This window comes from Conger conger, chromosome 14 (assembly GCF_963514075.1).
Source record: "Conger conger chromosome 14, fConCon1.1, whole genome shotgun sequence".
NCBI classification, from domain to species: Eukaryota; Metazoa; Chordata; class Actinopteri; order Anguilliformes; family Congridae; genus Conger; species Conger conger.
The window spans coordinates 13,566,793-13,594,539 of record NC_083773.1 but is presented as its reverse complement, the minus strand read 5'-3'; the positions used below and the strand labels follow the sequence as shown (position 1 = coordinate 13,594,539).

At 43.8% G+C, this 27,747-nt stretch overlaps 1 protein-coding gene across 1 annotated transcript in view; it reads left to right on the top strand.

Moving 5' to 3' along the window:
* ptprga (protein tyrosine phosphatase receptor type Ga) overlaps positions 1 to 27,747 on the top strand; it is a 213,721-nt gene that overhangs the window by 139,428 nt on the left and 46,546 nt on the right. The window contains exons 5-8 of the mRNA XM_061219524.1: positions 9,140 to 9,235; positions 14,918 to 14,984; positions 21,100 to 21,257; positions 27,089 to 27,281. Of these exons, the coding sequence (XP_061075508.1) occupies positions 9,140 to 9,235; positions 14,918 to 14,984; positions 21,100 to 21,257; positions 27,089 to 27,281 (514 nt within the window). The remainder of the gene's footprint in view (positions 1 to 9,139; positions 9,236 to 14,917; positions 14,985 to 21,099; positions 21,258 to 27,088; positions 27,282 to 27,747) is intronic.

Genomic DNA, 27,747 nt, shown 5'->3' with positions numbered 1-27,747 from the left:
AAGCACTAAACTACTAACTCCAGTGCATATTGGCAGATCAATATTTGTGTAGAATGTCAAAGAACATCCAGCTTCCACATTTGACTTTAACCACAATGTCTTGCTGCAAATTACATTTGTTCAAAGGAATAAATATATGAATATTTAACCGAATGTTAATAGTCTCAAGACTATAGCAGAACTATGTTTTTAATGTTTGCAGGATTGCCGCTGCTATTGTTGGCTGTGCTTGACTTTCATAGCAGTTCAGCCAGAAAGCATTTCTCCTTTAAGATGCCGCACAACTTCCTTCTCAACCCCACCACCCCCTAAAAGGGGGAGAGAGAGCGAAAGAGAGAGTGAGAGAAAAAAACCACAGTCAGAAATCAAATTAATACCTTTAATTAATTTTTAAGTTGAAATGTTTCAGGTTTTTTTTTCTGGGGCTGCTGAAGGGGGGAAAACGGCTCTTTATTGAGTGGATTAGCGCTGTCCTTTAAACACGTGGAGCCACTGGCTTTGTGCTCCCCTTCCCCCGGCTGTGTGCCATTAACGCTCCCCAGATAAGTGATGACTGCTGGGTCCGTGCCTGTTCTCTACCTTTCCTTTTATTTCTTACTCACCTTCCCCGTCGGAGGGAGGGGGAGGGGGGAGCGCGTTCGCGACGCACTGTCGTATTTCCTCCTCCGTCCTCAATGACACTGAAAACACATCCATTCTGCCAAGCGCCAGCCACACCATCATGCCTGGAGGGCAAATCGCTGTCCCAGTTCTTCTACGCCCTCGTACCATTTTTAATAATCTTGTTTCTGCCACGGGCCCTTTTCTTTCTTGCTCTCAAAAACAATATTGTTCTGGTTTTATGAAAAAAAAAGTAATACCTGCAATATAGAGGGGGGGGGGGGGGGAACGTTTTTATACCCCTGTCTATTTGAAGTTTAATGTCGGGCTCCATCAAAGCGAAGCAGACCATTTGTTTAATCGCAAATAAAAGGGAAGCTGGTTAATTAATGAGTTGTCATGGCCCACGGTGTAAAAAAGTCTGATGCTTTTAAAGAAAATAAACGTATAAATCGCAAATAAACCAGTGCTGAGCGTGCGTTGTTGTACATCCTGTGTTAATCTGTTTGGAGGGACACTAAGCAAAGCACGGCAGTTCACAGCTCCATCAGAAGCTACAGCGGGTTCTGGCTCACTCTCTGATCCTCGTCTCTCCGGACGCGTACAGTCCACGGTGGGGGTGGGTACGGACGTCACGCAGTGCAGAGCGCAGCCTCCACCTCTCAAACACCACCACCAGGGAGACTTCTCAGTGGTCTGCTCAGAGGCGTGAGGAAAATCCCTAACCGAACATTACTCTTTCTTCTTCCCTTGCTGTTTCCGAAGTTGGCCTGTGCGTCCGATGCTAGCCCTGTTCTGAGCCTCCTCGGCTAAATATTATCTGCGCTTACTGCTACTGGAACTTTTTAAAATGGCCTCCAAAAAAAATCTTTCCTGCTGTATGAACTTTGGAAAGTAGTTGAAAAATATTCCAAAAGCATAACCAAGCAGAGCTACAGTACCACCGTGCCTCAAGCAGTTAATCTATAATGCATTATCTATATTTATTTTCTTTGCTTCACTTAATGTTTCATCCAGCACTTGAACTCACAAAGCAAGGCTTACGTGGTCGTGGACTCAAGGTTTGTGCATACATGTAATGTTTTTAACAACATACTGTACATATGTTTTACCTGTGGCCACATACGCATTTAATTTAAGGTGATATTAACCGCTAATGCAGTGAACAAAGTCTCTAGTTCTATGAAGGCACATTCTGTGATGTTATGTAAATGTGTGAAATACTGAGGTGCTCTGAGGCCGTTTCACTCTACCACACTCATTTCAATCCCTCCTCTCCTCATTTTCTTTTCTGGCTATTTATTATGATTAGATTCATGAACCCTATTGCTAAGACTGATGGTTTTGTTGTTATTGTCCAATGTAAGTAGGTCACCAGTTCTCTCTAAGTGATTTGTTGTACTGGTCTGAATATTTTAGTTATGTCTTTGTGGAGGAAACGCCTTTCATCCAAAAAAAGGAACATGCACACTCACAAAAAAATCTTTCTCTCTCTGTCTCTCTCTCTCACACTCTCACACATACACACACAAGCGCACGCGCACACACACACACACACACACACACACACACGTACACTTACTGTGCATACAGTAGTCTCATTTATTTTCTTTTTCTTTCCATCGCTCTTCCTTACACACAGAGTGTGTTATCTTTCTATTTAAGTCTATCTCTTGATCTGTGTCATGTTTCGTCTTTCTTTCCATCGTTCTTTCTTCTTAGATATTTTTGATGCATGGTGTAGCGTTGAGGAATTGCCATGTTCCTTGTATAACAAATGAGGTGTTCCTCTCATTTCTATTCAGCCATAATTTGCTTGTTTCTAATGTTACATCTTAGCATGCAGTTCACTTTTCAGCTACGCCTCTTGCCTCCCAAGCTGGATGTCACCCATTCGCTTCTCTCTGCAGTGCTTGAGGCATCTGTGTGTCATCTGCCTCTCTGTACAACATAGGAAAGGTGGCAGTGAAGTCATCCATGTAAACAGTGGCACCGTGGTAACAATTTGGTTAGAGGTGGGATGGTGGGGCAGGAATATCTAAGGCGTCCATCTTGTACCCTCTTCCTCGGAGCTGTCTAGCTTGCTACACATAAAAGTCCTCAACATGGCTCTTTGAAATTCTGTTAGTAAATGTTATTACCATTTATATTAAGAGCACCCAGAACATACAGCTATGTCTTGAAGAACATGAGGTACATTTTTATTTCTTTAGAGGAGCTCGCAAAGTAAAAAATAAAAAAAAATCATTTTTGTGAGTCATGCCACACACTGGAGAGGGCTTTATTCATGTGCAGCGAGACGAAAGGGAAAGAAAAGAGAGTCGGTCAGGAAGAGGCGAGGAGGGGTAAGGAATCTTTGGGAAGAGAAGGGGGATTTGCTTTGGTTGCGGTGCTCGTTAATCTGCCCCAGACATTGACGGCTGTTGTTCCAGAGGAATAAGTGGGCAAATCAATAAACGGGCTTAGCTGCTCAAACCCAACACCATGAAAAATGGAGTGCCGTGCGATGCAGGTGTTCTGCCCCCTCTGAGGACGCTTAGAATATTTGTAATAATAATGCATTAGCGTGTCACCCGTTCACGCATTATAATACCCTCCCTTTTGCTTCTCCTCCCCGTAAACGTTCCCCTCCCGTTCCGTGGCTATAATTAGATTAAATTCACAGCTGTCTCTAAGTGTAAAATATGCACATGTGTATGTGTGTTTTAATTGGTTGCTACTCACACCCACGTGCATTTAAGCCCGGCGTAGTGAAAAGTCCATTGAGAACAAGAGAAACATACGAGTGTGTAATCGCACATGCCTAAGTTAATCTGAGAGTTTTCAGGCACCGGCTCTTAGCAGTAATAATGTATGAGAACCGTGGGCTTTTGCACAGACAGGGCTGAATTCTTAACGAGTCACGCAAAACAGCACAAATTAAATCAGCCTGTGCATATTTAAAACCGCTCACAAGCAAGGATTGTAAATCATTTAAATTGTGTAAAGGTATAAAGGCGACCGGTTTCAGTCTGCGTTCATTGAACCTCAACATTTATTTTGTGAGAACCAACCATTAAGTAATCTTGCCCTGTGTTCTTGAGTATCTGTGGTTTATTTTTTCGTTTTGGACCCTGTTTGTACCAGGCTAGTGTTTTGCTTGGGTATATTGGGCAGAAGGCTCATATGCGGTCAAAAGGTCTGGGTTGTTTCTTCCCAGAACACACCTGGGGATGGGCTTATTGTCCTGTTTTACGGTACTTACTCTTCAATTCCTCTCTGTGGATGACCTATTCTATAATGGTGTGTGTGTGTGCGTGTGCGCGTGCGTGTGTGCATGTGCGTGTGCATTTGTGTGTCTGCGTGCGTGCATGTACTGTATATACATATATATGTTCCCCAAGACCTTAGACCTTTACCATATGTTACACAAGAATTTATATAAACAGAAGGATTTATTGTAATAAGCTTGGAAGAAGGGCAAACAGGTTCAACAATGCTTGTTGTTGTTTTAGCATTGAAGACTTGATTAAACTGTGTAAATTGAGCATTTGCTGTGGAATATGGGCATTATTTTCTGCCGTGTTTGATAGTTGAACAGCAGGTTCGCGTGAGAGCAGTCGAGTATAGATCTGTGCCAAACACAATGAGTAAATTAAGCCTTAGGGACAGCTAATTGGCTAATGCAGTTAAGAGTGTTTGAATTGAGATAGATGGTCAATATGTTTATCCTTGAACACTTAGGAGAACGACAAATGATCACCCTTAGCCCCCTGTTAAAGGAACTCGGGAAACAGCTGATTAGTTTTAATTAGAAGATTCGGTGACTTCTCTTTGTGCCTTTTGATTTTATTGGGAGATGTTTATTGCTTTTTTCTCAATAGTTCTCAATTGCCAGGACAGCTGCCAGCTGCAGTTGTGTCATTACCGGTCAAAGGATCTCATATTTCTCAATAGTGACCCTCGCTGAGACAGAGCAAGGGTTCAAATCCATGAAACCTTGAGCAGATCGAACAGGTTGACAGTGTGGCGCGTTGCCAAATTTGAAAAGCGCTCCTGAAAAGCAGCAAGCCGGCATTTTGAAAGGCCCCCCTCCTCCGCAGAAGACGCTGTTGTGATGTGCAGATCCAGGAGCCGAGGCAGGAGCCTCTTTGAAATCGCTCTCCTCTGAACTACAGGAGCGGGAGAAGTGACGGATCCCCCCAAGGCAGCGATGCATGTTTCTGCTTTAGCCGTTTTCTGAGGAGCGCGCGCGAAGCGCCCGGGGTCCTCTGCCTTCCCCCCCGTTCGGCAGGCCTGTCTGGGCCTTGGGTGCAGGGAGACGGCCCGTCTAATCTCCCTGCTGGGACAGAGGGCTGCTCTGTCGCCCTTCTCAAGGTCGGGATCTTTCCGGAAGAGCCGCAGAGCTCCTCTCCCAGCTGTCCCCCGTAACGGGCCCTTGACCTCCGCCTCCGGGGCCCCACTTCCCCAGCCGCGCCTCGTGTCCGTGTAGACGTGGCCTACAGTATGCACACATAAGGGCAGTACGGAGCGTGGGCTAGAAAGGAAGAGGGAGCGATGGATGGACTGAGACAAAGAGAAATAAGCTCTCTGTGTATTGCTTTACTGAGGTTGCTGTACATGTTAATATCTTCTGAAATATATAAACAAAAGACAACTTTCTGTTGTCATTTTATTTATATTGTTATTGCTCTTTTTATGATTACAGATTATTGTTAGTGTTGCTCTGACCATTAATAAAAAATAAAAAAAACATTCACTGTTTTGTTTCAACAAATGATTTCCTGTTGTTTTGCAAGTCGATGTGCAGCCACACCATGGAAGTATGTGTGAACCCGGCAGAGAAGGAGAGAGGGGGAGAGCAAGCGAGCGTTTGCCGGTGCTTTATTGAAGTCATGCTAATGATGTCAATCGCTAACGCTTTGTACGTCTCGGGGTTGAGATTTGTTGAAAGAGTCCGTATTGAGGCTTTATTTGCTCATTATTTGGAGGATGAGAATGGTGCCCCCCTCCCCGGCCCCGGGGGGTCTGACTGTGTTGTATGAAGTACTGGGGGGGGCCAGCGATCAGACTGGGTGATAGCTATGAGCGACCTGTTCTTAATAGCCCCCATAGAGCCTCCCACCCAGCAGGATTACAGCGTGCTTACAGACCTGATAGAAATCTGCTTGCTCCTGTAAGCCTATGCATATTTGTACAGGCTTTCTAAGCAACTGGGAACGACTTGGCATTTTAACACGTGTTTGTTTTCACGCATATCAATGAGAGTCCCCGGTAAACTTGTTTTGGATTTTTGCCTTTTTTTTTCTCTTTTTTTTTTCCCAGCAGCAGTTTACATGGCTAGTTATTTTATTTCACATTTTTATTTTTTATTTTTTAAAGACAGCATTAAATGTGACATCATTTGTTTCCATAAAATGGTACTGTGAGAGGCTATGGCATTACTCAGAGACTCAGATTTTCATAAGCACTGTATCTCGAAAGGCTTTTTATATTAATGTGCATCATAACGACCAGATTGCTTCGAGGTCAACACGCTCGGAGTTGACTGTCGAGGGAGGAAGCCCAGCCAATCCCTTCTGGTGTGCAAAACGATAACGCACCCAGCTACAAGGCCTCATTAAGTAAAGATAATGTATTTTGGAATAGCTGTCAATGGCACAGGCAAACTCTTTTTTTTCCTCCATGTGTCTGAATAAATTATCGGCATGCGAATGTGCAAGTAATTCGCCACTTAGCATAATCTATTATCCCCGGCGTGGCCAGACCCTATGATTCATCCCATTAGTCCTCCAACACCCGCCCTGACGTATCCCACAACACCTACTCGCGGCAAGCAGAGGCCGCGGAAGCCATTACCAGGACCGTCGCAGTAGGCCATTTTGTTCGCCTGCCGAAGACGGAGCTCTCACCGGCGGCCCAGCCTCCGTCGCGAGTCCGGGGATCGATTTTGCATTCCGTCTGCATGGCGGATCATTTTCCGGAATACAGATGAAGGATGTGGCGCTACCTGTCACCCCCCCCCCCCCTCGGTGCCAAATGCAATCCGACTGCCGGGATTGCAGTGTTTGGTATGGAGGAGGTGTAAATACGGCAGGCCTGGCGGCGTAACTCCGGCTGTTTACGAAATGACGTGCAGTCGGGCCGGCTGACATTTGGTATGCCTCGCGCGTTAGCGCTTTCGTCTCCGGCATCTTATTATTATTTTCATTAATCATTGTCAGGGAGATGCTGCAGCCGTCATGGAAAGCGTTTAGGTTCATTCTGCTCTGTTATAAATACATAAACGCACAGTATGTGATACACATTAGGAGAACACAGAAGCATTAACCACAGAAATAGATCAAAGGAGCTGCAAATAGGGCTTTATGTAAGGATTAGGGTGGTGTAGAAAATGAAACTGGCACAATATTGACAGTGTTTATCTGGAAATGCCACTTTTTTCCCTCATTCTTTCCTTTTTTGCCACTAGCACGTATTCCGCTGCCTTACAACTTCATTTTTTCGGTAAAAAGGCTTGTCTAATGTTGCGCACGGCTTCGGAAATGAAAGGCATGCGTTTGTTAAACTCCTCCGCTGTCTGCGGCTCTACTGAAGCTTCATGTTTTCCAGCCAGGTTTTTGGGTGAAGGAGAGAATAGTGCTTGCTCTGCTGTCCTCCCCACATCCGCTGGGTGTGATGGGGGCTCAGAGAGCAGTGTGGGGCCCCATGGGGCCCCTCCGGGGCTCAGAGGCCACCGCTGCGATGCACTTCCTGTGCAGCTCGGACCCTCTCACCTTCAGAGCGCTCCAGGGCGAGTGTGTGACACGTGACACGGCGTGACACGACGGAGCCGCTGCTGTTTACACACCGCACGCGGCACAGGGCGCTTTGACGTGTGCCGCTGTGAGCTGGAGTCCCTGTATGTCTCCATGACAACCGCTGGATTGAGAGGCCATGTTGCGCTAGCGCTGATCCGGAGAAACGCTAGCGGTTGCCTAACGCAGGGAAAGGCGTTAGCACCGCTGCATAAAAACATGTAGCCAAAGGGGCTAACCCAGGGGTGGGAAGCTCCATTCTTGCTTCAATTCAGTTACTAGCTGTATACACCATTGCCGGTTAATTTCACCATTACAGTGATTTGTTTCATAAAAGGACACAAAGCAGTCTTTGGTTGTCATTTGTGAACTTATTTTGCAAAATTATCAGATCCCTTAAAAGGTTGGGATAATGAAATAATCAAAAAGCGAAGTTAGCATATATTTAGCAAGAACTGAAGCCTACTTAAATTATCCCAAAATCAGCTAATAGAAAATTACATTTAGAGAGTGAAATAGGTGAAAAAGGCCAGGGTGGCTGTTCAAAAAACGTCTACGTCTCCTGGTCTACAAAGCAGTCAGGCCTGGTAGCACAGCCCAATTTTTAGTAGCCCAAATTTCGACCATTAAATGTGCACTCATGTATGAGATCTGTATCCTTGGTAAATAACATTTTCAAACTTAATTATTTTATTTTGTGAACCTTGAAATGTAAAAAAATATTCATAAAAATATATTTTTATTAAACTAATGCATTCGGCAACCAAGTACTTGCTTTCTTTACTTATATTTGGTGCTGAAAGAAGCCAGAGCTGAAAGTCTTTCATTGTGTGAACAGCGTTGAAATGGGATCTCATCCCTCCTCTGCCGCTGTCTCCGGGTGCTTTCCACGCATTCTACAGAAAATTCCGGCATTGTGATCTCCATCAGTGTGGGACGTCATCTGTATTCAACTGACTGAACACGCTTTTCACTGCTGTTGAGATGTCTGTTTGCATTTATCTCTGTCACAGGTTTTGTCATAATCACTTTGGCTCCCTTCAGTGTCGGTCTCTGAAGATGTTTTCCTGGAACTGCTAGAGATATCATTTTGTCCTCCCCTTTTTTTTTTCCTTTTTTTTTTTTTAAACAAATTTTGGAATTTGCGTGTGTATTGGTTGTCAGGTCTCCCCTTCCTGCCTGGCTTAGATCCGGAATGGCTGACCCTGTTGCTTCTTTGGCTACCCTTTGCTATTCACACCACGTAACTGGGGCATCTCCCAGACTAAACACATCTGAAATTTCTGAACCAAAATTGGCAGCAACTTGCATTAAATGTATGGCAAGGCAGCTGTATAAGCAATTTGCGAAAACAACTATTCCCCTGGTCACATCTGCCAGGACAATGAGCAGCTAACTAATTACATTACTAAATCAGTTGCATCAAATTTTATGTACAATACCTAAAAATGAAGGATTTGACTAGCTCATCAGTATATTATTCATAATTGTGGGAGACCCATCCAAAACCAATGCTGTTGTAATGAGGATTTGATCTTGGACTGTAGGCTACATCGTTGTACTTGGGTTGAATAGTTAATGGCTAGTATATCACTCTGAAAGCAGAGTGTTTATAAAGTGAGTCACAGCTAGCATATTGATACATTTAAGAGCGGTTTGTTGCGCACTGCACATATGTAACATATTGTGAAACTAAGGACCTTTACTGAGGTACCATTTTACTTGGGACAGGCGTTGTTAACTTCTCCCTCTCTCTCTTACAGATGCAGATCTATATGTACAACTCGGATGATTTCGAGAGCCTCAATGCAGCCATTCATGAAAGCAGAATCGTTGCAGCAATGGCAGTGTTCTTTCAGGTGAGATTTTCTGTTTTATATATGACCCTTTTCGTCATCACTGGATTCTAATGAGCCCTCATGTTTTCAAATGACTATATTTGTTATTAGCTCTGTCAAAAGTTGTGAGAAAAGAGCACAAAACATTGGCGACACTGTCATAGTAGCAAAGTTTAGTACTGGCATTGACAAGCTTTAGTGGTGGCCCTTTCGACATTTTAACTGCTTTTTAGCTTTTATAAAAGAGTTCCTTGATTTTATAGCCATGTATTTTTGGACATTACAACAGATAATTTGATGCATTACTTTTGATTCCCCAATGACCTTGTAGCACTCTTTTTGATACAAGCTTCTGATATTTTCATCTTAACGGCTCTTGCAAACATTGTGTCAAAGGAAAGAAATTTCAGGGAAAAAGAGTGTCCCTTCATATATCCATGTTTATCAGACGGAGAGGGTTAAAGTGCCTTTTGGATGATTGAAGCAATGTTGAGGACAAGTGGGGAGGTATTAGTATCTCTGGCAGTGTGGATTTAGCACATCAGGTAGATTTCAGTGGATAAGTGACCTTCTCACTTTAAATTGTGCTATCTCTCTTGCTCAAAGTCTCCGGTTCAGCTCCTTTTCACTCGCAATGGTAATGATATTTTCTTGATAAAGAGGCGGACGTGCAGTTTTAAAACGTCATGACAGCACTGCTCTCGAGGCAGAGTCATCACGTCAGGGCTGATGTACATCTCCTGCAATACATGGTGTTCTATTAGGATGATGTCCTCATGACGGATAGTGTCCCACCAGGATAGCGGAATCCCCAATCAAAGGAGCAGATATGCTAAGTTTAGAATAACAGCAGTGTCATTATCAGTATCATTTCATTCACCTTTTCTTGGTCTTTGAACTTGTGACACTGCGTCAAATCATTCTATTTGAGGCCATTAAGAGGCAAGGCAATAAGGGACTGCTCTACCTGTTTTATGTGTTAATTCACTTGAATCTTTCTTGGATTGATATTCTGGTGAGGACATTTGGTTGTGGACATTTGCACACACAGTGCATTTGTAACCTTATTTTCCTCATTGTGTTTTATTCATTTTGCTGCCTTAATGTCATAACCTAAGACATTTTGAAACTTGAAGGTACAATCAACAGCTGCAAGATAACCCTTGTAACCCTTGCATTGTAATAGAACCGATGGAGAAATTGCGATTTAAAGTAGTATGTTTCTTTTTGTGCTGCTTATGTTGTCACATAATAGTCACCATTTTTCCTGGTTTCTAGTATCTATTTACATTTTAAGATTAAAAGTGTGGGAGTGGTTCCGGTAAAGAACACGCATTTGAAGCCTGCCACAGTTGTTGGGCAACCGACCAGGATTCCTGGTCCGGCTCTGGAGCCCGTGTTTTGCGGTAAAGGGGAGTGAGAGAGTGAGTGAGCGAGTGTCTGGTTAGAGCAGAAGAAAGGAGGAGAGGGCTGAGAGGGAGCGAAGGCCGTTAAATATGAATGAAACCGATTGCCCTCACTTCTCCGGCCTTTGATGTAAGACTGGCTCGGGGCAGGCCGTCGCGCGGAGCGCGTGTCGACGGTGGCCGGATCCGGGGCCAGAGGACGCGCGGTGCGGATCGATGGCGCTGCTCTCTGTCAGCCGCGGGCCGGGGGAGAGGTGAGAGCAGCGCTGCCTCTGACCTGAGCGGGCTGACAGGGCGGCGGCTAGAGGACCTGCCAGGTTAATGGTGGTACTGGTCTCTGCTCTATATACAGCATCTGTTAAACACAGCATACCCAAAGGGAATGAAGCTAACGCGTGCATACGCACACACCAGCGTAAACACTTGTCAACGTGCAGTATATTTACACAAACAGACGTACAATATAAACATGCGCACTATATCCAATGTTCACGTCGCAATGGACGTGCACTCACACTCACACACACACACACACACACGCACACATGCACATACACACACACACAGACACACACATAGACGTACACTCACTCAGACGTACACGCACACATGCACATGCACATACACGCACATACACACACAGACACACACATAGACATACGCTCACACAGACGTACACACACACACACACACAGGCACAAACATATAGACGTACGCTCACACAGACGTACACACATTGTCGCCTAAGTGACAGGATATTGGGGGCATTCGCTCAGACTGGAGTTGAGATTGAAAGCGGATGGGTCCTCTGAGAGCCGTTACTGTGAAGAAGCAACAAGTGGGGAAGGAAGGGCTTCCTGTTTGGTGATAACCTGTTCTTCCCCTTCCATCTGTTCACACATCCTCAGCTTGCTCTCTTCCTCACCGCCCCAGTCAAGCAGATCAATACCAGGGACCACAACAAGCAGGCTGGGTTTGAATACCACACGTAGTCAAATCTGTGTGTGTGTATGTGTGTGTGAGTGAGAGAGAGAGGGAGAAAGAGAGAGCGAGAGAGCTGTGATTGTGTCTATGTGTCAGTGTTTACAGTGTGTCTGTGTACACGATTTAGAATCATGATGCTTTGCATTAATTAAACCATTTCAGCTGCCAAGGAACAGTAGGGCCTGGTAGACCCAGCGTCCTTTCAGCCACAGATTACATTCAGATTTACCCCTACATCACACACTGACACACAGTATAATTTATTTTACCCTTTGTCCAACTGCAAGTTCACTTCTCACTCCTGTGCAGGTACCTGACTTCATACTTACTGTGGTAAAAAGTAGTCTCTGAGTCAGTTACATAAAAATAGAAGTGGTTTGTTATCGGTCTTTTAATTGTTATTGAAGATAGACTGAAGTTCATTTTCGAATGTATTTTTCCACGAGTAAAGCTGCCTTCTGTCGTTGAATATTTTAATAATAAGGGCGAGCTTGCTGCGCCTTTGTTCTCTATATTTAGTCCAGCAAATGCACATTCTTTAGTTTAATTGCTATGTGCTAAAGTAATTACAGCTGCTATTTTCAATGTGCAAACATGGTGATTTGTAAATACCATAAATACACATCCAGGGGTTGAGATGGTTATTCCTCAGCTCCCAGGCAGCCTGAAATGGGACACAGGTGCATCTACGGCAAGCGGGAGGAGACACACGCGAGACGCCCGGCCCTAAATACCATCCCCCGTATCCGTGTTTACCGGTATTAACGCCACGCTGTGCAGTGGACTCTTCATTTCTTTTAGGACGCGGTTTGATTTAGTGGACCGGTGTTACAATGCTTCAGTTAATTAGTTAAAATATTCCGTCTCCTCGGGGGGGGGGGAGAGGCAACGAGCGGAGAGCGGGGGAGAGGGGTTAATTGAACGTGGAATGATAAGTAGGTTGGTGTTCAGCATTTCTTCTTCTCCGGTTGTGGATGTCAGCTCTTTTGGGGACCGGTGACGGTGACCGCCGGTACACTATCAATCGGAATGGGCCGGGCGGGTGACCCCCGGTCCCCGTCGAGGTTTGCCGGAGACGGGCTTTAAAAGGCAAACATTAATAATGAAAGCATAATTCCCTGGCCGCCAGCGTCATCCTGAAGCAGGCAGATCTGGCACAGAGCTGCTAAAATAAGCCCCTTGCTGATTGGGCCTCCCTGTCCACTCCAACACGGTCCGTTCTGATTCGCTCCACGCTCCTCCCGCTATCTCCGCCAGACCACAGCTCTGGGATCGGCCTCCAATCAATCAGCTGTGTCCCTGCTCGCTGGCCCCTGTCTCTCCCGCCCCGGACCTTCATCCGTCTCCCTCTGAAGAGAGGTTGCTCAGACCCCAGGAGCCGGCAGGGTGGGGGGAGTCGCTGTGGCTTCAGTAAAGAAAAGGGGTGCACTGGGGTGCACTGAAGTTGTTAAAAAAAAAATGTTGTACTTGAAAGAAAAAAATAAGATCTGAAGTCTTAGTACATGACTAACAACGCTTCTTAGAACAGTCACTTTTTGCAGTGTGGGGGAGGTTAGGCGATGGCTCCAGTAAGGAGGGGGGGGGGGGGGTTGCTATATCTACAGTAAGGAGAGGGGGTGGGGGGAGTGTCTATGGCTCCAGTAAGAAAAGGGTGTGTGTGTGGGGAGGGGGGTGGTTGCTATGGCCGCAGTAAGGAAAGGGAATGGGGCTATAGTAAGAAAAAGGGGAGTGGGAAGTTGGGGGTCAGAGGGCAGAGGAAGTGGAAACAGTTTATGTGCTTCCGCTCGCCTTCCATTGTCGTGGTGTCATCAGTCTCCACCCCCGCAGAACTCCACGCCGCTTCGGGCCCGGCGGCCCCTCTCCTGAATCCCGCTCGGTGTCCGGCGCACCGCGCGGATCTCCCACAGGCCTTTGAAAACGGCGCGCGCCGCCGCGCAGGAAGGAACGGGGGCCGGGGGGGAAGCCAGGGGCCGGGGGAAGCACGTAAACGCTTTCCTGTGCGGCCCCCGAGACGGCTGTGCTCAGGGCTGCTGCAGTCCCACCGCCTGGGCCCCAGCTCTCCCCTGGCCTGGGACCAGCAACAGGAAGCCCTATTTATAGCCCGTAGCGCTATCCTGCGCAGGGAAACTCCAGGCAAACACAGGGCTTTGGAGTGCAGCGAGAATGGATGACTGGGGGCTCCTATTTGTCATTTTTAGCCTGCAGAGGAAATGAATGTGGAGAAGCGCTCTCTCCTTTTACTCCGACAGCTTTGATTCTAGTGTACAAACAGCCCCTACGCCGGAAACACAGCGGTTAATCTATTTGTTTTGTGTGTGTGAATGTGTGTGTGTGCGTGCGTGCGTGTGTGTGTGTGTGATCCCTGTGTGAAGTAACAGTCTGTTTCACAGACTATTTTTGAAAATAATCAATAGCACTGTTGAATTGTAACACTGGAGTGCCATTGCAAACAATCCCTTTTATTGTTGCCAACCACCCCCCGTCCCCCCCACCCTACCGCTTCAGAAATAACAGAACAATTGTTTTTCTTAATTCTGCTTTGGAGTGAAAAGCTAATGGTTGAGTTCTGTTCTGTCTGCTGTGGGGCAGCATGCACAGATCTCCTCTCCCTGTAGTCCTCCTCTGACTCACTTCATTATTTACAGCACTAGTGCGTTGTGGTGCGATTCTGTTTTTCTTTCTTTATTTTTAATTATTTTTAATCCCAAACCCCGCGCTGTAGCAGAATGCCCAACGACCGAGCCGGTCCCCACGCCCGCCCCAACCTTGGTGCTGAGCACCACCGGGGCTCAGAGGTAGTAATCTCCTCATAATACGACCGTTTCTCCTGCTCTAAACATCCCTTCTGAAAAGCAGTGCTGATGAATAACCCATGTGCCCAATGACTGCCTGCATAGTGAAATTCACAGATTCAGCCTCCTATGCGCAGTTCATGTTTCCTGCACATCTTTAAAAAACAGCACGATGAATAATAAAGAAAACGCGCGCAGCCATAATCCCCGTTCCTGTGCTGCTTTCACGTCAGTGCGCTCTTAAAGGACGCAGAAGAGCTTTGGACTGGCCCCCGGGGCCCTGGTGAATCCGGCTGCCATCGCCGGGGCGGGGCCCGCCCACCGCCCCCTCAGGCGGGACGCGCGCTCTCACTCAGAGAGCATCATGGCACGCGAGAGTGATGTCTGGCCTCGGGCGGAGAGGCCAGGTCTCAGGTGCGCTGTTCTGTCCGTCCGCGGGCGTAGGGGCCAGGTCTGAGATGCGCGGTTCTGTCCGTCCGCGGGCGTAGGGGCCAGGTCTGAGGTGTTCTGTCCGTCTGCAGGTCGGGGTGAAGGACAATCCGGCCGTGGACCCCATCATTCACGGGCTGAAGGGAGTGGTCCATCACGGTGAGTCCTCCTCTGCATGCTAACGGGCCTCCACTGCTCATTACATCCTGCAATGTGTGTCAGCTTTTATACAGTTACACATCAGGTATGTGTGCGGCTATATAAAAGAGAAAAAAAGTATACTTAGATGATATTGATATGTGAGAACATGTTGTATGTTTTAGTATGTGTGCGTGTCTGTGAAATGTGAATGCTTTATTATCATGTGTTTTGTGCTCCAGGTTTGGTTTAATGTTGGTTGGTTTGATGTTATCCATCTGATTATCCTGATAGCAAAATGACTAAAATAAATGTTCAAGGCTTGTTGATAAGGGCAATATACTGTTTGGCTAACCTCTGACTGTCCATATTTATTCTGTCTAAACAAACACAATTTAGTGTGTAAACAAATGTAAGGTAAATGTAGAAGAGATGCTCACTCCCATGATGATTATGAAATGTCATTCGAACGAGAGTGATGAGACTTTAAACTTAATAGTGAGTTTGTAAAATGGTAAAAAATGTTCATGGTAAAAAAATTTTGGCCAGTAGATATCACAGACCTCGTTTGAACAATATTACAGAATTTATGTAAAATGCTTGAATTGACCGTATGTTATATCTTTGTGCCTTGATTGTTTGCTTTTAGTTGCCAGCAATCCCTTGCCAATGTAAAAGCATAAATATGTTTACATTGCATGCATATGCATAAATCACCTTGTGATAGCAAAGAGTTGGCACTAAAGAGCATCGCAGCGTCTGTGACAGCACAAAAGGAGATCTGAATTGCTTGGGCTTTGTCCATGACAGGAATCCCAACCAGAAATCCTCCATGGACTGGATGTTTCACAAATAAGTGAGAAGACCTGTTTACTTGACCATACCTGTAGCACTGTAATGCATTTCTGCTGTGCCTGTCCAACGTGTCCATTACAGTATACACAGTAAAATACATAAACGTTCTACATACAACGCCATTTTGCTCTTGAATGACTGTACTCGCCTGTGGATCGCAGGTACAGCCGCAACAGCAAATCACTGTTGCCCACTGACGGTGTAATCTGAAGTTTCCATGGCAATCCTTAGAGCTTCCTTTCTGCAGTGCAAACATTTTCCAGTCAACCAATGTCATCGAAGGAGGTCCAGTTTGGATTGAGAGGATTGTTTAATTGAGTTGCGGCTAAGACGCGTCACGCGGATATGTTTGATAGTCTTTCGTTGTTGTTGTGGTTATTGTGAGAAGTACCCAGTCGTTCTGGATTGTTCTTGGGATGGTGTCGTAGTATGCTGTTGCCTTGGTGGCGGCATTAATCAGTCAATGCCACCGCGTCCTTCATCTTTCACCATCAGTCATCGCTATGGAAATGGTTGGGAAGCTGCTCTTAGATGTGCTTTGGTTTTTGCATAAATGTAATAAATTTTAAATTTGGCAACATCCTGAGGAAGCCAAAAATAGATGCGAGTCGTGCCCTTTGAAATGGATAAAACCATAAAACAATGTACTGAATGCAGCTCGTCATCTGCCTTCATCAGATACAGGCCTTTTAAACCTTTTATCAGTACACAGCAGGAATGAATCACTGCATGCAAACTGAGGATTGTGATCTGTAATATTTCCATCAAAACGGATATAATGCTTTGTTTTTCCTTCTGAAATCCACACTTTCTGATGGTTTTGATTTTATATTAAAATCAGCGTTTGATTGTGTTTGAAAGCCTGACAGCATCATTGAAGTAAACTCAAGATCAGAATTACGTATATGAGTAGTGAAAAAAGTGAACGTGCAGTAAGGAATAACTTTCATCTTACAGTATGTAATGTGACTCCACTGCTTAAATGGCTGTATATAGTACCCCTGTCTTTCATTCCGAGTTTAGAGACCAAGCCATTTATGTGTGCTAGTGAATTATAGTAGATTCTTTATCACTTCTGCCCTCATTCTTTTTGAAAATACTTTTGAGGGGTTTGGGAGGTAGTAAAAACTTAATTTGTCTCAATGAATTTGAGCTCTCCGGGAGATCTGTAGCCCCAGACTGACATCCCTGTCTTTGTATCTCATGCACTGTTGCATTTTATATAAAACATTTGCCTAGCACATCCCCTTATACTAGCACACTTTACAGTTTTCAACACCATGCAATCTCTGAACACCACCTTCTGGAATAGTGTTATATAGACTTCACTGTACTCTCTTAAAAATGCATCTGTTTCCAGTGGAAAATGCTGGCATTCTTCTGTGCATAATATAACCCTCAGCGAGGCTGTAAATTAAATTACGTGTGTTTGTGTGTGTGTGCGTGTATCTGTGTGGGTGTATTTGCCTGTGGGTGTGTGTGTGTTCTGTATGTGTGCGGGTGTGTGTGTAATGTGTGCACGTGTGTGTTCTGTGTATCTGTGGGTGTGTGTGTGTTCTGTGTGCGCGTGTGTGTTCTGTGTATCTGTGCGTGTGTGTGTGTTCTGTGGGTGCGTGTGTGTTCCGTGTGTGCGGGTGTGTGTGTGTTCCATTTGTAAGTGTATGTGTGTGCGTGTGTGTTCTGTGGGTGCGTGTGTTCTATGTGTAAGTGTATGTGTGTGTGCTGTGTGTGCGCGGGTGTGTGTGTTCTGTGTGTGCATGTGTGTATCTGCAGGTGTATGTGTGTTCTGTGTGTAAGTGTGTATACTGCACTGTGCTGTGCTGGACTACTGGCAGTAATGCAGCTAAATGGAGCAGTGCTAGCTTCCTCAGGCTGTGGGCTTAAAGGCTGTTGCCAGGCTTAGCTGAACACCTCTGTTCCGTAACGACTGCTCATGGCTGCTCGGCTCTCCTCTGCATGGAGTGGAGCAGTTTGTGAGAAATTGCAGTCTTGAGATCATTTTAAGGATAATAATAATATTCTAAAGCGGAATAAATAAAAACATTTAAAACACACAGCCAGTCACAGAGAAAGAAGGAAATTGACTCCGGGTTTCCAGTGTTTTGCATGGTTTTTGTGAACACCGTTCTTGAAGTTATTGTTGTTATTTTTTCTGGAGCGTTGTTGACTGGAGCTTAGCTTTCCAATTGCAGAAGTATTTAAACACAATACCACCGTGCTGGTGGATGTCTGGCTGTCTCTGCTCATGTAATACTCCATTCACTACTTAATTTTTCTCACAGTTAAATATTAATCATACAGTATAGCAGTACTCAGACCGTGTGTGTCTCTGCCGTAACCGATCACCTCTGTTTGCGGTGGATGTTCGTAAGGTTCAGACAGACGCCGTGATCTGGTTTCAGCTCAAATGTGCATGTACAACGCATAAACTCCTCCAGAAGATAAATCCGCTATTAATAATTGATATTACCACCTACCACGACTGTCTATTGTGCATACTGTATACAATACTTTTAAGTTTTAATAAGCATCAAAGTAGACTTATGGAATATGCATTGATGCATACATCATGTATTCCTATGGTAGTTTTGCATGATCAACCAGCCATGAAGAAACCAAATATACTGTATATTATCGCTTTGTCATGTGTGGTCAGACTTAAATAAATAAATAAATAAGTGGGCTGATGTAATCTCAGCCGCCTGCATATTTGATCTATGCTAATGTACCTCTCTCTCCATTGCGGTGCATTGTAGTTGCTGTGGAAAACGGCGTTAATTATTTTTTCGTGGGCTCCAGGTGTTGATTGTGTGTTGAGCGTTGTCTGCGGTGGCATCAGTACAGGTGGCGACGCGGAGCAACGATCATTAGCGTGCTATCATCCATCACGCGGGCTTCAAGGAGGCACTCCAGGTGCCGTATGTTCGGTGTCTTCAAAATTACGGCCTCTTGTAAACTCGAACCAGTAGGCCTCTCCAAGGTGTGTGCCAAACTGTTGCACCCACACTTTGGGTTTGGTCAGCCAAGAGGATAAGGTCCATTAAGGGAATTATCGGCGGGCAGACCAGTGGAATCAGTCATCCGGATAGGCATTAATTTATCACTTCATAAAAGGAAGCTGCTTTGTACAACTCTGTCCACACTGGATACCCCCTTACACACACACACACACACACACACACGCACACTTTTAGTAGAGTGTATTTTTCTAAAGCTTTACTTGTTTTATAGCAACCATTGATTTTGTTTTACTGATGGCTGATAGATAGCATTCATGAAAAATAAGGTAACTGGAAAAGTATCTCAGATATACAATAGGTTGTAAAATGCAGCATTGGTTGCATGTTTCTTTTCTCATAATAAAAAGGGTATGTTTGAATCACAATATTTCTTATAGCCTGACCAATATATGTGAACAAATGTCTGTTGTAACTGAAATGCTCGTGCTCTATTGTACCCATTTCTTATGATACTTTATGAATCACAATTTATGTGTCGTCTGACAAAGCTCTCATTGAGTTAATTCTGAAGATTTTTAAAGCTTCAGAGAGCAATTTACAGTTAGGAACGGAGATAGCACAGAAAAGAGAGAAAGTAAGAGAGGGGAAGAAATTGTAAGCGATTCATAAAATGAATATGCAATTTGTTAGCGAGTTAACATAAATACACAGGAACGCATCTGACTTGCGCTACACTTCCCCTCAGCCTCCCAGGAGAAGAGCTCTCTCACTCGTCAGGCACACCTGTACAGGATATAAACTCTGTAAACAGGTGTGAGACAATTAACTCATTAACAGTCCTGTAACACCTTGCTTTGTGCGCGCACGACAACAACAAGCAGCCCTGTCAGGAGTGCGAGTAATGGCACAACTAATGAATATCGACAGAGTTGGAAAATTAATTGTGCGATTCTGTTCAGTAGAGTAAGAAATACGTGTAAACTGCATCAAATTTAAAACAGTTACTGATAGACTTACTCCAGTGGTAGGCCTGCAATTACATTCCATATAGATTTGGGGAAAATGTATTTATGGAAATACATATTTTGCCAATCAATGTATTTCATTTTGGTGGGAACTTCCCATGCTATATTCAGTAACTTTCCTTGGTATTTTACAAGCACAATCTAATGCTACAGGACTGTATTTCCTGTGATTACGTGTTAAGAAATTGTTAGCCCGTTGAATGCGTTATGATTGATCTGCTGTTTCACCATGCTTGACTAGTAATTATAATTTCCAGTCAGTGCTACACGCTGGAAATTATTTTTAGAAGGATTGCATACATATGGTGTTCAATGCAAAAAATATCCTCTGACTGCAACCCTTTTTGTATTTTAATTTTCCGATAGGGTATTTAATCCTCCATGGTTTTCTTGATTTGTAATTTGATGAGGCTTTTCTTTTGCTAAGCATTTTTTATTATGATCTTATCTTTATCTTTTCCAGCAGAATTCACCCGTAAGTTCAATTTTGAAAGCAAGCACCAGTGGTTTTCACTTGCAATTTGTTCTGTTCTTTAAATTCATACTTTCTTCTGAGAAGAGGAAGGGGGGATATGTCCATTGGAGTTGTTATCTAGATTTCTGTGGAAATACTGTACAGAAAAAAAAAAGTACTGAAAGTTAAACCAAAGTGTCGGCTCCAGAAGTTATTACTTTATCTGGTTTTATCTCTTGCATCATTCCACGCCTATTGTTCTCACCACAAAGGGATTAATTTGACAGAGAAATGATGAAATACTATAGGAATCAGTTAAGCGTTTGCCAGAACAGTCGGATTGTTTGACCTGGACAGTGGTTCAGATAATGAGTGAAATCTGTGGTGGAAATACCAGCAAAATAACTCCACTGGGTCCCAAGACCAAATTTTGTCCAATGACAAAATGAAAATGTCTTATTATATTTTTGTGGTAATGTGACCTGTAAAGAGCCGTAAGTGGGAGTCACTGCAATATGACTCAAATATATGACTGTATATTACTATATATATATGACTCAATTACTAAATGTGACATAAATAGATTTTGATTTAGTTTTATTGACTAACACTTCAATTCAACATCATAAGCAGCTTTGATTGATGCCTGGAGGGTACGGATGGCCTTGTCTCAGGCCTGTATTTACAGTCTGGATTTACCTGCCCGGTGACTAAGTTACACCACACACACAGGCGAGGAGGATGGATGTGAGGGCCCTGTATCCCCTCGTGGGGATTCAGTAAGCATAGAGAAAGCAGCACTCAGTACACTGACTGTGAATGTGTTCTCATTACCTGCCCAGAGAAGGAAACGTTCCTGGAACCCTTCATTCTGAGAGACCTGTTGCCCTCGTCTCTGGGGAGTTACTACCGCTACACCGGCTCCCTCACCACCCCGCCCTGCAGCAAGACCGTGGAGTGGATCATCTTCCACCGGCCTGTGTACCTGTCCTACCAACAGGTGAGCCTGTTACACACACACACTGCAAAGTGTGACTGTCTTTTCCAAGATCTTTTTTTCCCTCTCAAGTAGTAAATATTAGCTTGTTTTTCAGTTACGAGTGAAATTGTCCTACCCCATTGGCAAGTCTTGAAATTAGTGAAGCTGTCTTACCTCATTGGCAATATTTGAGTTTTATTTTTAAAGAAATGTGATTTTAAGTCTCGAAGATACTTGTTCAGATTGACTTATTTTTGGTTTTCGCAGTGCATTTGAACCCACTGTCTAAAGTAAATCACCAAGCTCAACTAACCTCCTCTACTTACCTATCTATTAAATCACTGGCTCAGGCACACTTGTTTTTAAATCATAGTATATTACATATAATATTGTAATGGCCTTTCATATGGCTTATTCATGAGGGTTGATGTAATTGCAATAAACAACAGGGCTAAAATGCTGACTCATGCTAGACAGTATGGCACGGAGGGTTATCAGGTCACAAGGGTGCCATTTTCTCCCCCCAGGATTGGAAATGTGGTAAATGTAACTTTATAAAATGGAATGTGTTGCCCCAGGGTTCATCGGAAAGGTGTCAGATGCACATTACTGATTTTGTTCTTTTTTTGGGGAGGGGAGCAGGGGGTAGAAGGTGGCATCTGGCTTTTATCCCACTGAATCACATATTTCTGCACTGAAGCAAGGAGAGATCTTCCTGAAAGGTGTGATGCGTAGAATCTGCCGCCATTCGATGGCAAAGCTGTTATTAGCATTTTCTGTGCCTCATGTAACCTTCCTTCAGTTCTTTGGTTTAGTCAGTCTTTTATATGCAAATTTACACCGAGAGGGCATTTCCCCATATATTTTAATGCATTTTTGCACATTCTGTATTTTCTTTTTTGTCTTGACACTGCTTCAGAGATGTATATCTGAACTGACTGAATTCATATTTCATAAGCAAAACTGTAGACTTGGATTAACTGAATGTATTCCTCGAGGTGCTAAAAATGTATCTGACACAATGCTGTCAGCTTACCCAGGGGTCACAAAGCATACTAATCAAATGTCATCTTCAGCGTCATTGTAAATAATAGTGGAAATTCAGCATACGGGAAATGTAATTCTGATCTCTTAATTTAGCACGCACAAACTACTCTCCCGGTAATTGAGGTTCCAGAAAATCTTGTCTTGATGCCACAATTCAGGTCACAGAAAAAACTGTCCTGAAGTCATTGTTCAGTATACAGCGTATATCATCATTATGTCATAATTCAGCTTACAGGAAATCATTACCTGATCTCATCCCGCCGTGGTATCAGGTACACAAACGCAATAAAAAATCCATAGCACATGCTGCCCCGAGCTAGATCTCTGCAGTTGTGAAAATAGTCATTTTATAAAGCGGTGATTTCTGCGCTGCTCCGGATAAGTGTGGCCAGTGCACGTTTTGATAGCTCACCTGACGAGTGGTGGCCCAAAGCCGCGGATACTTAGTTAATTTCTCAGGAAACGAGTAAGCAATTAAGCACGCCGCCTTCCTTCTGCGCCGTGCTCCCGAGACACACGCATACCTGCGCTGTAATTAAAGCTTTGCTCCTCTAATCTGAAATTACATATCTCATTAAAAACCGGTGAGCTGACTTTAGTTTCTTGTGGATATGTTGATATAAAATGGGCTCGTTTTTTCTCAGCGTAATGAATCTTGAGAATTTCACTGAGGTGACAGTGACTGAACTGTACATGCTATGAATAATGTCGATGATGTTCATTGAGGACAGAAACCTTGTAGACTGCATTACCTCTAAATTTTTGTGCTCCCATACCCCGTCAGGAGAAGGTTTCTGGTTTGAAATTGACTGGAAAATGGCCACTTTACTTTACTCAGAACTATTAAACCAACCACCCTTAGGTTAACAGATACTATAGAGATATTAATCTCATTGCTCAGAGCAGACACAGAAAAAATGCACGTCACACACGCCCTTAATTTGTGGCCATGAATTGTCCTTTATAATTGATGAATAAGTCAGTGCTTTGTAATGGCCTACAAGTTGTTAGGGTGCTGCTGTATTCATTTGCCTTTCCATCCTGTCAGCCATCTGCTCCTGATTGCCTCTGATGAAATAACATAGTATGACAAGCTTTTGGATCAAACCTGACACTAATGTTGTCCTTGCTTGTCCCCAGAACCCTGTCAGGTTTACAGCCCTGAGGGCAAAGCTAGTCCCCAGAACCCTGTTGGTTTTAGAGTCAGGAGGGCAAAGCATGCCCCCAGAACCCTGTTTGTTTCAGAGTCAGGAGGGCAAAAGCCGCAGAGTCTCTTGAGGATGGTGATTGTGAGCTTCTGACGTGGCCAGTTATGCATTCATTAATATTATATGAAGGGAATTCAACAATAATTAAATGGTCATTTAAAATAATTGAAGTAAATACTAGGCTGAAAAACTCTACAAATAATGAAACGTTAAATAATAAAATAACCTCATATAATATTTAAAGTAAGTGAAGTGAAAGACTCATTCAGATGAACCAAGTTTCTATATGAAATTTATATGGATGACTGTGCCCAATCAAAAAAAAAGATTTTTTGATTGGTAGCAATATCGAATACCATTCTAAGAATATACCTGTCCTTTTCCCTGTGACTTATATATATATTTATCCTGGCATTCTGGGCACCAGAGATTGTTATCTCATCGAGGTTACTGTGTTTACTGGTTATGTTATTATTCTTTTTCCAAATTACAATTCGCTTATTGCTTTTATATGTGAAATTATCTTCACCACTGTCCCATGCCTGTGTCTTGTTCATTAGACATTCATTAAACTTCTTTACATAGTAATGACCTTATTACCTCAGTGCTAGTGTACCTGCAGGTATTGTATTTACAATTCCAACTTCTCTATATTACTTTTATTAGATATGTATAGAATATTTCACACTCCTCATATCTAGCCTTATTTGCATTCAGACTGGTATCAGCCCTCAATAAAGGATTTGTTTTATATGTAGTCTGACAGGAAACTGTGGTCTGTGGTGCCTGTGGTCCTATTGTTTCAGTCTAACCACACTAAAGTTTTACCAGACTTTTACCATCAAAGTGACATCATTTTAAATCAAAGTCAAAATCCTTTCTAAAATATTTACCAGTACTGCATTAGCAGAGAAGATTCACAAGTAATTCTATTTTTGGGGTTTCGCAAAAGATGACCGCACCAATTAATGATCCCACATCCCCACCGGTGAGTGTGTAAGATAGCTCTATGTTGGTCATTTTGAACATTAATCTGCATATGGAGATGAAAACAGCCAGACGTGGAGATGAGTTTGAGGTGAACAAAGATATGAATCTCTCTCTCTCTCGCCCCCCCTCTCCCTCTCCCTCTCTCTCCCTTGGTGTGGGCTTTTGTTCGTGATCAGTTGAGGAAGTAGGTCATTGATGGTGACAGACATAGCTTTTGGGGGGCTTTTAGAGTAGATCGATGTTCAGCTACTCTGCCATGACAACCAGCTGAAAATGGTTCCATTTGTAACACGGGGAACATTTTGCCATCTCCCGCCCAGCTGTATGCGTCATTCTGTTGTTCTGTGTGCATTTCTATTTTTTGTTAAAAAGAGCTCCTATTATTCTGTGAATATACCACAAAGAGAGAAATCCCCAAGGCAAATTGAGAAAATCTCACAAATCTCTTTTTATTTATTTGTGGGGGAGGGAGGGGGTTACTCTGGAGCGACTAACACATTTGGTTGTGATTTACAGATTTTTTTTTTAATGTAACCCCACACCATGATTAAATTTCACTGTTGATAAAACATTAGCAAGCCTTAGCCGTGCTTGTTTGAGGCAATGTTGGTCGTGTTTAGGTCTAATGTTCGCTTGGACATTGGGAAAGTGGGCATGGTTTTTGTTAACAGTTTCTATCAACACTGTGCTGGCATCTGAAAGAGGAGCAGTTCATTTCTCTCACAAATTTGTTTCTTTAGTGAGTACACAATTACTTGTGTAGAGCAAGGCTGCACAAGTGGCAATTCCTCAGAGCGACGTACAAGATTTTGGCCTTGTATTGAATCACGGTTTGTCCTTAAAACTCAAGATTATATTCAATTGATAGTTTGTGTAATTGCGTTTTTTGAACTACAAGCAGAAACACTTTGATTTCTTTTCAAATCAAAGGTCAGATTTTGATTGAATCGAGGGGTAAGTCTTGTGCAAGCTTGTGTTCATTCACACTAAAAAGGTGATGGAACAGTACCTTACCTGAACAAATGGGTCTGGTTCTGCCTAGGATCTGAATCATGCATCTGATATATGAGAAGTGAATCCAATAAATGAGTAGGCTGGAGCCAGTCAGTCACAAGTGTTAAAAACATGATGAGCACTGTTTAACTGTACTGTAAGAATGCCCACAGTCACTATTAGGAGTGCAATGCAAATGTGTTTTTAGAAATGCCTTTATACCAAAGTGTGTGCATTGTTACAGGATTATCCCTGACCAGCCTCATCTGGGCACATCTTTACAGCATCCTCTCAGTGTGGTATCTCTTTTACCATCTGGGATAGCGTTATTATCTTTTCATAAATCCTTGCCTCTGACCGAACCAGAATGCACATGCTAAACAGAATATAGAAAGAGCATGATGTCAGACGGGTGAAATGTAGGTAGATTCATTAAAATAGTATGAACGGACAAGAGGGAAAAAAGAAGCATGAGCTACACTATTCACTCTGTTGAAAGGGTGGTTCCCGAATAGGACGTCGGACATTATGAGGTGTCTCTTTGGAGAAGACCTGAGAGAGAGACAATAGTCCTCTGTCATTCCGGTCATGGCCTCCTCTGAAGAGGTCAGAGCCGAGATACTAGCCATGGCCTGCAGCAGCGTTTCAGCCAGATGGGTATGTCCCCACTATCAGGAATATCAATACACACATGCACACACACATGCACCTGAGGACCTGTGAAACTATTACAGCTTCTAGTGCCCTTCAGACTTAATAAGGCAGGTCTGCAGACAGCAGGAACGGACGGTGAAGTGTTTTTCAGCTCTACCAATAACCATGCAAACTGCTCATCTGGTCTCAAACACAAACACCCAGAGGAAATAAGCACTCCCAGACAACCGCTTTTCCTATAGGCACTTTCCACTGCAACTGTCTATATATTTGTTTTTCAATGAAGTGTGTTGTAGTCCAGTTTGCTTTCAACTGTAAGAATGAAATTCTGCCAGGACGAATATTTGTCAAATATCCCTTTTAAAACTTACATTTGTGGAAGTGTGTAGTCTTCAGGTCTGTCATTGTCGTTTGCATCATCCAGTTTTGCTTTTCGTGAGGTTTTTCTATGCGCTGGGCAGATTTGTGTAGAAGTGCTGGTCATGGTCGTGGAAGGTGTGATTTTGTGTATTCAGACCTTCTGAACGGCACGTATCTGTGAGGGAGTGCAAAACAGCTGCTCTTGTTTTTGTGCTGCCCTTGTTCACATCCTGATTAGTCTGGGTTTGGATTGCTGTGATTTATCTACTGCAGGTTATACTGTAGCAGCTAAACTTGTACATTCATTTACTTACTCTATTACATCTAATGCCATGTTTCCTGTATATTTTGTCCAACATTTTACATTTGACAATGGATAGTTGGATACATAGATGGATGGATATGGATAGATGCATAGATGGGTGGATAGACAGATGGATAGATAGATGTACAGATGGATGTGCAGTGTGCAGTGTCTCTCCCTTCCGGGGGGTTACTGGGTATGGCACAGTTGTACTGGTATCAGGGCTTTGTGGGTACTGTAGTCCTGTTCCTCTGGCTTCCTGACCCGGGGGTCCCCCTCTCTGCTTCCCCCCTCAGCTGGAGGCCTTCTACTCCATCTTCACCACAGAGCAGCAGGACCACGTCAAGTCGGTGGAGTACCTGAGGAACAACTTCCGCCCGCAGCAAAGTCTGGGCGACAGGGTGGTCTTCAAATCCGCCGTGAAGGACGCCTGGATCCCAGACTTCACCGACAGCCTGGGGTACCCCTACGGCACGGAATCATCCAAAGGTGCCTTTCACACTTTTACTTATTCCCACTGAGAAGCTTGAAGCATCCCCATGCCTTTGCTTAGTTGGTGAGACCTGGAGTACAGGTGTGGGCTGCGGTAGGGAGTGAAAGTCACAGAGACGGTGCGTGTCTAAAAGCCTGTGATTGCTGATTCCGGTGTGGGCAGTATTATTGAAGCTAATAAGCCTCAATGTCTACTAAACAAAGTGTCTCACTGTTGATAGAGGTGATAATGCATATCAATCAGCACAATGTATACTCTGTACCTTTAGACACTGTGTGTACACAATATAATCCCACACTGTGTGAACTCTGTGGTACCTCACGCTATGTATTCTGTGTCAATCCACACTGCTTACTTCTCAGGAATACCGCGTGGTGCACTGTGCTTTTGATGGTGGCCTTTGCGCATCGCTACAAAGAGCGAATGGAAAATTATAAATGAAATGTGATGAGGAGGGATTGT